Genomic DNA, 12,500 nt, shown 5'->3' with positions numbered 1-12,500 from the left:
TTGTCTTGTGAATGCATTTCTAAAAGATGCCCGAACAGAGCACTGTCAGTACAGAATCCACCCACTGTCTCTTAAACGGAAGCCCAGGGAATCGTTCTTAGAATTAGATCACTATTGATCTAATTACTCTTAGGGCGTTTTCAAGACCTGTACATTTATTTCCCTTCTTCATGTAACCACCAGTGCTTAAATTAATTAGTACAGGAAGTCATTTCATATTGTTTTGATGCTTGGGTCTCACATTTCACTATCCCATGTGCGCTGGCCAGTGGCTCTCACCACTCCGGCAGCCCCTTACCCCACAGCTCCAAGCTCACGTCCTCTCCAGAACATTCTGGAGCCCAGGCAGTTCCCTACAGTAGCCAGGAGCCCGGGCCCAGCATTGATGCACACACACACAGCCGCCGTAGGAGGGCCGATGACAAACCGATCCCGGACGAGCCCCCAATTCAGTCTGAGTGTGGGTGAGTGTGTGGATGTGTGGAATAAGATTAGCGATGCACAATAATCAATATCTTCTGATTAAAGTTCATTCAGGGTACAACAGGGCTAAAGGTGCTGCGGGGCAAAAGGCGCCTTTGTTTTTATTTTCCTCTAAACTACTAGATGGTCAGTAACGTATGTGTGTGCGTGTGCTTCAATGAAATTCAGCGCATTATTATAGAACAGTGACGAAACTGACTTGGAACTACTTGTGCATTAAACCCTTTTATTTCACACCTTCCAGCCAATCAGAATCGAATATTCAGACAGACCATGGTATAAAAAGATTTATCAAATATAAAAATGATGGATTATCGTTATTAACCAAAATTTCAGTGCGTCACTAAATAGGATGCATCTGCTGGTGTGATTGGAAAGAAAGGTTTTATTTAATTGTTTAGGCCACTAAAAGCAGCATTATAAAAGTTAAGACACTTATGAGAGTAATTTGTTGTATAATTTAATTTACCATTGGCCATTACCACATACTCAGAGACCTCAGAATCTCTAGAGCGTGTAAAGCATTCAAGTAAAACTATGTTTAAAAAGAGTTGTATTGTGATTTCCTAATGTGAACAATTAGGTTTGGCTTTAGATTTGATTAAATTTAATCTTGCCCTCCAAGCTTGTGCCAGAGTGACTCATTAATCGTCTGGTTTAAAAGGCCAGGAGAGACCAATCTATTCCGAGGATGGATTTAGCCACCGGCGAAGTTCTTTCACTTCTTTTTATCCAATTAATCTCTCCACTGGCACACTCATCAAGCAATTCCAGTTTTTAAGGACAAAAAAAACATTTTCAGTAGGTTACTGATCAAAGTGAATCTTTCCTCGATCGATCCAAGTATCACCACAGCCTGGAATGCACCGTCAGTAAATTAACGGCTTCATCCAAGTGAGTTCTTGTGCTAAAACAGCTCTGTAAATGCGCAAACGTAATATACTCAGCATGTGTTTCTCCTCATTATTGATCTGCACGATGATGTCCAATCTTTGTTGACTGTACCATTCCACACAGAAGATCGGTGTTTCCCACTAGACTCCAAACAGATCCTGAAGGGAAAGTGATTAAGCCACAGCCACTATTCTAGTTTTGTTTTTCCTCCTTCTAGGGAACCATGTTTTTATTTTTAGATCATGACGATGTTACTGAGAAAAGACTGGTATTCATTTATGTTGGATAAATCAATCAATCCATCAATCAATCCATCAATCCATCAATCAATCAATCAATCAATCAATCAATCAATCAATCCATCAATCAGTCCATCAATCCATCCATCCATCCACCAATCAGTCTATCTGTTCATCCATCTGTCATACTGTCTGTCTGTATCTATCTATCTATCTATCTATCGGTCTATCGATCTATCTGTCAGTCTGTTTGTCGTTTTATTGTTTTATCTATTGTCTATATTCATTCAAACTTTAACAAATTACAGTTAATTACAAATTACAGTAATTCATTTTGTTACACTTCCTTACATTCCAATTCAAATTTCAAACTTTGTTTGCTACCTCAGTTCAGTAAAAAATGCTTTTTATCTTAAAGTTTTCAATCTAAAATGCAACAAAATATTCCTTTAGGGGAGCAATTTGGGTTAGTCTGTAATTATTTATAATTAGACTTATCTGAAAACACTAGACGTCTATGTTATGTCCTCATTCAGCTTGAAAAGCGAGTGTATACTTATGCTCTGATGAAACTCTCTCAGGTCCATCTCTCCAGTAATGTCTTTTGTTCTTCTCAGATTGATGGTGCGACTGAGCTGTTTTCCCCAGCTGTTATGAAAGAAGCCTTGTAATGCAGTTAGCATCTCCATTCTTTGTTTATTTCACATTACGCAACTCAGCCTCTAGACAAATCATCCAATATTGCTCACATTTATTGTGCCTGCTAATGAAGCTTTTTTCCCGTTTGACACTATAAACCTCTCACCAGCTGCTAACTTTATTCTCTGTTTCTTCTACTTTTCTCGGCTTCTTTTGCTCAGTGGAGCAGAGAGCTTGTTGTCTTTCCTTCTGAAGGCTCTAGCCGAGCGGTCCAGGTACAGACACACACCCCCACTGTGTATGTTTGTGCTCACGCTGTTAGTGAACTTTCCCCTTTGACCCCTGACCTTTCTGTTCTCCTCACTGAGTGTAAATGTCTCGAGTTGAAATTCCCCCTGCTGTGCCACACCGACCCTCCCCTCCGTGCTCACCTCGACAGTTTCTGTCAGGCTCAGACGTAGCCTGTAGTGCTCATATCAACAGTTGCTCATAGACACATACACCAGTAAAGGCCAATGGGTCACCAAGTGTGTTGAAGCCACGGCTCTAGTGCCAGACAGCTGTGATGACATTGTCCAGCGCCTGCAGGCTTTGAGTGAGTTTTAATACGCCCTCTTCACTACTGCACTCGTTTGGATTTTCGCTGCATTGCTCAGTTGTTATTTTTAGCCTAGACTGAATCCGTAAAGGACGACACACATTTCACTGCACTGTCTGAATGTGACCTTCTCACAGTATTAATTAACTCACCTCCAGTATTTACACACTTGCTAAGTATTTTTAACTCCGCAGCAGCCTTGTATATTAGTAACCTTTACGTTTTTGCCTATTACTTTCTTGAAGAAATTAAGCTATGCACGGAAATGCCTGTCATTGTTTTCCCTGTGGAAGTCTGTCAGCCCGAGGCTGAGCCTGATTCTGGGTCCGTAATAGGATGTTATCCATTGAATACTGCAGGTTTAACAGCAAGATATACTAGTACATTCAAGTTTTTGAACCAGTTACAACATTAAACCTTGAGTGGCACACTTTATGTGTGACTGTCTAGCAAGTTCGATAATGTAGATAAATTTCAATACAAGTAAAATTGACAATCATTATGTATATGGCCCTGTTTACACGTGGTATTAAGATGCATTTTGGTCGATCGGATCACAAGTAGACGAGGGAGACACATTCCCGTTTACACCTGATGTTTTAATCCATCTCTTTCATCCACCTTCGACCACTTCTGTCCTGATTTTTTCGAGGAGAGGGTCTATAGGCGGGTAAATAAATACGATTTTTCAGATCTGTCGATCTAATGGACAAAATTAGCTTGTGCAATTTTCATATAAACGCAAAAAGAGATGGCGGAAAAACATACAGCAAGCGTCAGCTTTCGTTTCTACTCTTGACAGCCGCGGGACCACACCGAACGCTGTGAGTGTGTGTTAGAAATCAGGAATGGTGAGAGAACATTGTGCTTGGTATGTTTTTCGTCTTCAAACCAAACTTGGCTCTTCAGCCGACAAAGTTTAAATCCCATCTGGCGAGCGCATTTCCCATAATGTTTACACATCAAGTCAGTAGGCGGAGAGTAGGTGGTCTTTTGTGGCTGTTCGAATGCATTTGACCACGAGCGTCTACACGTTTTCAACTACCTCTGGAAGACCGCATCTACACTGCAGGTCTTTATGCCCACTTCTGATTTGTTGACTATATCCAATTTTTTAAAAGTGACCCATATCCGATATCTGCATTTACACTAAACACGAATCAACGTGAATACGAAATAACACAAGGTAGATGTACTGACCCGGAAAAGCTTAGGCCGAAAAGGTTTGCGATTTGCAATGAAAACAGATTAAATAATACATCTTTAAAGGTCAGCAAAACATTGGGTTGAGCCTTCGTCCTCCATTACTCCATTGAAAAGGGTCATGTGATCACGGTTGGTGTCCACCGGAGTTGATGTCATTCAACTATCACGACTCTCACTGACGGGAATATCCGTTCTGTCCGTTTACATGGCAGACGCACATATCTGATTCATATCTGATTTATTTCCACATATGAATGAGGCCTGAAACCGATCTGAGGATATCAGAATCCACGTGCTTTTTTCCTGCTTAGACGTTCGTGGGCCATATCCGATCTGTGCCATATGGGAGGAAAAAATCAGGATTGGGTCACTTGAACCATGTAATGTAAATGCGGCAGAGTGGTTGAAAGTGGACAAGCTTTATATATATATATTTAATGTTTAAATAGTTATACGATGATAAATGTCTTGCTCCAGATACTGTCGACAGTTTAAATTGTATTTAATATATGATTTCTTGTGTTGTTCAGGTTTAGTTTTAGCCCGTGTGTGTGTGTGTGTGTGTGTGTGTGTGTGTTTCTGCATGCTGTCTGACAGCTTTGTAACACCCTGCCAGTCACACACACACACTGCACGCAGTCGCAACACTATCAAGGTCACATTGCTCTGCCACTATCTTTCCCCTTCCTCCTTTTTACACGGTGAAAGGATGTGTTACAAACACAATCAAAATGTACTTGTTAACTCATAGTTTAATGTTCTGTGTGATACTGATTAACATTACTGTACACTGACCAGCCTCATCTACACATCTTCTGTAATGCTCACTGTCTGTCTCCTCAATGCTTTACACAAGCTGCAGAATAAGAGACAAAAGAATAAGTCAGACAGACCCTCTGTCCTCTATGTTTGACCACCAGCATGAGTAACCCTGGTTCTTCCCTCACTCCTGAACTCAACGCTGGGCTGTACAGCATCACCGGCCTGCGTTTATAATCCGTGTACGGCTCTGTTTGTTCCCACAGGCAGCTGTACGCCGGAGAGACATCCTGTCGGCTACAGGAGAGAGGACGGGACAAACTGAAGGACGCAGGTCTGCAACCCAACATGTCTAAAGAAGAATACATGAAGATGATGCTGCCTGAAAGCCCACCTGGAGAGAGCAGCCACAGGAAGGTACACTGTCAAAAATGAAGTTGTAATTAAAATTATAGCTGTGAGCAGCAATTATCGGGGTTCAAGCACTTTAAGGCCTTTAAGCACATGCGTAGAAAAGTATTATGTTTTATTTAGCAAGCCTGTGACCATCTTGGTCGGAAAAGACCATTTACAGCCAATAGCATAGGAAATATATGGTTTTTAAAGCTTTTTAACAGTTACAGAGGTTGAGCCAAAAACCTAGGACTAGTTTGCCAAAGTTTTTGAAGTAATCTCCAATATTTAACGAACAATTAGATGGACAGCGGCGGTCCTAGAGGCAAAGTTGCTCAGAATGAGGAGTTCTACCATGTGGTATGAATTTTATGGTCATGTGTGAAAAATTTGCCCGATACACAATCCTTTACGCTTTTGAAAAACATAAATGAGCCGATTTCTTTCAAATTTCTTACAGGCCTCTAGGGCTGTGAGTCAAACAGGCCCAGCGAGTTTCATTCCGATCAGCCTCTGTTAACTTTGTCTGATAGCTGCTCATTCATTGGTCAATGGCGGACTTGTTTTTTGAGATACATCAATGTCCTTATAGACAATCATAGCACATCAGACAAAGACACTGCATGCCAATTTTCAAGTCAATCGAAATAATGGTGAAGTAGTTATAGCCATTTTCATGTTTTTTTTCTTGTTATAGTGCCACCAAGTGGTCAGTCGCCACGTCCTTTTTCACGTGACCACAGAGTGAGTTCTTACATAGGTGTGCTGAGTTTGGTAAAAATATCTTATTCCGTTCATGAGTTATAGCCATTTTAGTAAAAGTGGCTCCACCTACTTTGAACGTTTTGGCGGCCCTTAGGAGCCATGAATCGAAATTCCAACTTTTTTTTTGATAATTATTGGTATTTAGACTCCAGAGTATCTTGCTGCACTGGTTTGGTTCTGATCGGGCCAAAAACCTAGGACTAGTAGGTTTTTCAAAAAATTCAAAATACACAAAAATTACGATGAGCGAATCCGAGCAAAGGATTCCAACGATATAAGACACTTGAGTCTACGCCTAACGGTTTAGGAGTTATGAGCCATTTCGTACTTTCCACCGCTGTAGCGCCCCCATCAGGCAGATTGGGGCGAGCCTTGGTGACGCTGTAGATGGTGTGAGTACTACCAGCCCTCAAAGTTTCAAGTCTCTACGACTTACCGTTTGGTCTGCTCGATCACTTTTAGGGGAGAACGCTGATCTTTGGAAATTTTAACAATTACAATAGAGTTTTAGCGCTTGAACCCCTAACAAAGATTACTGGAGTATGTTTTACAAGAAAATACTATTTCGATCTTTCTACTTCTGAATTTCATGTTCAATTCAATGTGTTACTTGCCAGTTCTTCAATTGTAATTATTTGAGCTCATTCTGTGGTTGCGTGAAAAAGAACGCAGTGACAGGCCAGTTGGTGGCGCTATAACAGGAAAAAAACATGAAAATGGCTATAACTACTTCACCGTTAGCCCAATCAACTTGAAAATTGGCATGCTGTGTCTTTGTCCGAGGTGCCATGACTGTCTATGAAGACATTGACGTATCTCAAAAAACATGGCCGCCTTCAGGCAATGAATTTTGATCAGACAGGGTTAACGGAGGCCGATTGGAACGAAACTCGCTGGGCCTGTTTGACTCACGACCCTAGAGGCCTGTGAACAATCGCCGCCTTCACTTATTTCACGTGCATATATTGCGTGATTTTTTTGCACACGCTCACGACATTCGTACCACATGGTAGAACTCCTCAATTTCTGAATGAAAATTGTAAACGCACATGCAGAATAGCTTTTTTACATACTGAGATAATGTTCACTAGATCCAAATACTACGGTACTTTGAAATACACCATGGTACTGAAATACATCTCTTTACATGCTACTCCATGGTACTGTAGTTCCATAGTATATGTCCAAAGTACCTTTTTTGGTAGGGCTTTTAGACATGATACCATGATAATGCCATGGTTTTTAGACATTTACCAGAGTAATCATGTGTTTTCTATTGTAATACCATGTTTTTTGTTTTTTGAAAATGGACCATGCTAATACAGTGTTTTTAGAGATGTACGATGGTGAAGTACCATGGTAATACCATAGTGTTTTAGATATGGACCTTGATAGTACTATGATTTGGGGCTTTTACAATGGTAATACCATGTTTTTAGACATTTACCATGGTAATCATGTTTTTTTGACATACCATAATGTCATAATATTTTTTTATATGTGATAAGAGTTTATATCATGGTAATACCACGTTTTTGGAGATGTACGATGGTAAAAATGTTTTTTAGACAAGTACCATGATAACACTATAGTGTTTTAGATATGTACCTCGATGTAATACTGTGATTTTGGACATTTACAGTGGTAATACCATGTTTTTTGATATTCCACAGCAATGCTTTAATACTGCGTTTCTAAAGTAATACTTTAATTAAACTTACTGTTGTTTTTTTTAGATTTTTACAATAGTAATACCATGTTTTTGATGTATCATAGTAATAAGTTGGTTTTTGTACATGTACAGTACCTTAGAATACCATGTAAATACTGTAGTATATGAATATGGTAATTATTAGTTCACATGCTCTTTCTGGTGTCAAATAATGCCTTTCCATCAGCTCTGATTAGTATGTGAATGTAGTCTCAGTCAGGGCCGTGTCTCACACACACACACACACACACACTCAGAGGGCTGTAGCGCTGATAACCTCAGTGTGTGAAGTGAATGAGGGCTGAACAAACATGTGTGTGTTATCAGCCAGAGCCGTTTCTGGACACACACACGATAACGCGAGTCTCTCACTGAACAGATTCAGTTTTGGTAATCTGATTGACGAGCGCTCGCTGCGTTTGTTCCCTTCGTGTTGTGTATTCGAGGGAGGAAGCTGTTGGTCGAGCATCTGTTTTTTGAAGTCCCCTCTGCTCCTGGAGACCATCTTAATTGCGTTTCGAGTTCCCGCGTCTCTCCCACAGCCCGTTATCTGGCGGGAAAGGCTGGAGTAGATGCACAATGCCCTATTTTTAGTGTTCTGTGTCATGTTGCAGTGCCCTCAGAAGCAGACGGGTCATTGTGCTCTTAGGGTGAGGTGAGGCGTGCTTTAAACCGTCGCATCCAGCTGAGCTGACAGTGTGTTATACATGTTACAACAACTCAGAAATCAGTGCTTCGTCTGCAGTTCTGTAACATCTACTTTTTCTGCAGGTAGTTGGGTGGTTGCTTACTGGTCCAAATCAACAGAGCCCAATGAAAGTCTGTCTTATGTTCTGGTTTCTTGGGTCCCTCATTTAATTTTTTGTTTTGTTTTGTTTTTTTGCTAGATTTAAAATAATCCTGAGATAAACGCATCTATAAAAGTGCAAATATTACATGTAGCCTCTTATTTGTCATAACTGCATACTTAATTATAAATAAATAATTATAAATATTAATACAAATATTGTGAACATATTTATATTAATTAAATTCATAATAATTAATTAAATCCTAAAAAATTATCAATTACAATAATTAATTTGAATAATAACATTGTAATATCCAAATAAAATACTATTGTTTTACTATAATTTATATACTATTATTAATACTTTTCATTAGCTTTTATTTTTATATTTTTTCTATGTGCTTTTGTCATTTTTACTATTAACATTTTTTTTGTAATATTACTATTTAGGCTGAATTAATTTTATTTCGGTTTAATTTTTTGATTTATTTCCAGTTGATAATTTTAGTTTTTCTTCTAATATTTACATTTAAATTTATTTCAGCTTTATTTCAGTTAATAGTTTTAGTTTTAGCTAACGATAATAACCTTGAATTATTGAAATATTAACTTAATATATCAGGGTTTGACTGCTTTATGCCATTCAAAACCATTTCCCTACAAAAAAAGAAAAAAGGAATATTCTTTGTAAACATGTTTTATGTGTTTGAACATATTATAATGTTTCATTATGTCATATACTGTAATATTAGTTAATTTTGTACAAAAGCAGCTGTTATTGACCATTAGAGATTTCCACCAGCGGAGGATTTTTATTGTAAAGGCCACACGTTCGCCCGCGGGCCCTCGGAGACAGACCTGTCACTGTGGAGCGTGAGCCGGAATGGAAAACATTGTCAATCTGGTTTTTCTTCCTCTGTGGAAATTCCAGGCAGAGAGCGAGAGAAGTGAGCGGCCCGCTGTAGAGAAGGAGATACAGAGAAGGTGTAGGATCATTTTTCCACAAAGAAAGGGATCTGAGTCTGATCTGAAAGATTCATACTTTCAATACATTCATGATTTCTGTCATTTGAACACAACCGAGTGATGAGCGTCACTCACTGAGGTGAGGTGATTTTACACAGGTGAAAAAAAGGACTGTTTATATCTCTATACACTACTGGTCAAATGTTTTAGAATAATAACGATAATAGTCTCTTCTGTTCACCGATGCTGCATTTATTTGATACACTAAAAATTGTGAAATATTAACCGTTTTCAACATTGATAATAATTATAAATGTTTCTTGAGCAGCAAATCAGCATATTAGAATGATTTCTGAAGGATCATGTGACACTGAAGACTGGAGTAAAGATGCTGAAAATTCAGCTTTGATCACATGATATAAATTACACTTTACTATATATTCACATAGAAAACAGTTATTTTAAATTGTAATAATATTTCACAGTTTTTCACTGTATTTTTGATCAAATAAATGCAGCATTGATGAGCAGAAGAGACTTCATTTTACCACCATTTGCCTCCCTCCTTTCCAGATGAGTACAGACAGTGAGTTCTGTATTATGTCTGTAATATTTTCTTTGCAGTGATGTTGTGCACGAGTCTTGCTAAAGCTCGCTCTCATTTTATTTTTACGGGAGCGGCTTCTCAAATCCCATTTAAGGCTGTTTTAATGCGAGAGGACCAGGCCGGATTTGGTCTTATAAAGTTGCATGTGTGCAAGAGACTGAGAGAGAGAACTTGAAGGAAATATTGAGGGTGGGTTCATGGTTCAGCGGTGGGATTTGAGTGGGATTTTCGTCTAAAGGAAGTGAAAACAGAGGGCAGGTTTGGGCCCCGAGGCGTTTTAGCTTAGCTGAATCCCGTGTGCCATGACGTCTGCTTTTCCCTCCGGTAATGGCAATTCAGCAAACTGGTGTTTTTGATCAGTTTCTAATAGTGGAAGACGTATTGGTGCTATAAATAAAATGACAGGGATCAAGTGACTCCGTTTGGGGAATGAACCAACTTCCTCTGCTCACGCTCTGAATGGAAAACATATACAGTGTATCTAAATTAGCTTTGGCACAGTTTTTAAGCCTGTTAGCTCATGGGTACGTGTTTAACTCTGTCCTCATGCCAGTGATATTTTAGACATACATCAGACTACCTAGTGAGCTGCCTACCTAGATGGCATCACACAGTTTGTATCTTGATGTGAAGCCTGCTTTACGTGGTCTACCTTCTAAGATACCTCATTTTGTCTAAATTTAGGATTGCATATGTCTTTGCAGATAATGTAATCCCAGAATGCATTGCAGTAAGAAAAAAACATGACAATGGTTAGACTGTTGAGAAAAGTTTTTTCCAAGGCTGCATTTATTTAATAAAAAAATACAGTAAAATCAGTAATATTGTGAAATATTATTACAATTTAAAATAAATATTTTCTATGTGAATATATTGTAAAATATAATTTATTCCTGTGATCAAAGCATCATTACTCCAGTTTTCAGTGTATATGCTGATAATATGCTGATTTGCTGCTCAAGAAACATTTGAAAACAGTTGTGCTGCTTCATATCTTTGTGGAAACGGTGAAACATTTTTTTTTTTCTTTGATGAATAGAAAGTTTATAAGGAACAGCATTTAATTAAAATAAAAATCTTTTGCTGTCACTGTTGATCAATTTAATGCATCCTTGCTGAATAAAAGTATTAGTTGTTTTTAGGGATGCACCAATATGAAAATTTTGGCCGATACTGATAACCGATAATTCTTTATATTTGAAAGCCGATAACCGATATAGTGGCTAATAAATAAATTTTAAATCAAATTTTTTTTATATAATTTTTGAGAGCCTGATTACAAAAACAAAAGTCTCACCATTAAAAGCCACGTCCCAAGCACACAATTATAATGTTGTCATTATAATATTATGTAGCTTATATGACAGACTTGCGCTACACATGTTGCACTTACTGCTTTTTCCTTTTTGAAGTGATTTTCAATCATATTTCAAGCAATTCATAACCATCATGGTGAACAGTGCACATCCGAAGTGTCTCAACTAAAGGAAATAATCCATTATTTATTGGCTTTAACATATCGGCCAAATTTTCTTATCAGGCCGATAACAATAACATTGCAAATGAACATATATCGGCTGATACCGATATGGTGGCCGATATATCGTGCGTTCCTAGTTGCTTTTAAAAAATCGTACCAACCCCAAGCATTTGAACAGTAGTGTATATTAATAGAGAATCTGCTCTTTTGAAAGATTTGTTATTAGCTGTCGACTCAGGAAAATTTGCTGTTTTGGTTCTTTTGGATCTAAGCGTGGCTTTTGACACTATCGATCACTCTATTCTATTGAGAGCAGTATGTTGGTATTAAGGGAACGGCCTTAAATTGGTTCTCATCATACCTTATGGAGAGATCTTTTTCTGTAGCCAATGAAAACTATACTACTTCTTCCTCTGCTGCTTGCACATGTGGTGTACCCCAGGGCTCCGTCTTAGGCCCCGTCTTATTTTCCCTATATCTTTTTCCTTTAGCCAAGATCTTTCGTTAGCATCACATTTTATATCATATTTATGTAGATGATATACAGCTTTACCTTCCAATGAAACCAGATGACAACATATCTCTTCAGTCACTGTTGGATTGTTCGAGTGATGTTAAAAGTTGGATGGCAGATAATTTTCTCCAGTTAAATGACTCTAAGATGGAAATGTTTTTTGGATGGCCTGAAGGTGCTAATATCCTCTCAGAATCCATTAGTCCTGTGACTAACTCTGTTGGTACTCATGCACGGAATCTGGACATCAGCTCTTAAATTTTAAAAACAAATTAATTCAGTTGTAAAATCAACATTTTTTTCAGCTTAGGCTGATTGGTTTCCTCATAGGGATCTGGAAACCGTTATTCATGCATTTATTTCAACAAGACTGGACTACTGCATCTCATTGTGTTTAGGGATTGCTGAATCTTGTTTATCTCACCTTCAGCTGGTCCAAAATGCTGCGGCCAGACT

General features: G+C 38.5%; 1 protein-coding gene across 1 annotated transcript in view; it reads left to right on the top strand.

The window, feature by feature from the left end:
* The window catches only part of LOC127525357 (signal-induced proliferation-associated 1-like protein 2), a 212,317-nt gene that overhangs the window by 122,673 nt on the left and 77,144 nt on the right, over positions 1-12,500 (top strand). The window contains exons 15-18 of the mRNA XM_051917853.1: positions 2,477-2,530; positions 5,085-5,235; positions 8,302-8,337; positions 9,409-9,463. Of these exons, the coding sequence (XP_051773813.1) occupies positions 2,477-2,530; positions 5,085-5,235; positions 8,302-8,337; positions 9,409-9,463 (296 nt within the window). The remainder of the gene's footprint in view (positions 1-2,476; positions 2,531-5,084; positions 5,236-8,301; positions 8,338-9,408; positions 9,464-12,500) is intronic.

Source organism: Ctenopharyngodon idella, chromosome 13, assembly GCF_019924925.1.
Source record: "Ctenopharyngodon idella isolate HZGC_01 chromosome 13, HZGC01, whole genome shotgun sequence".
Taxonomy (NCBI): domain Eukaryota; kingdom Metazoa; phylum Chordata; class Actinopteri; order Cypriniformes; family Xenocyprididae; genus Ctenopharyngodon; species Ctenopharyngodon idella.
This window is presented reverse-complemented; position numbering and strand designations above follow the sequence as displayed.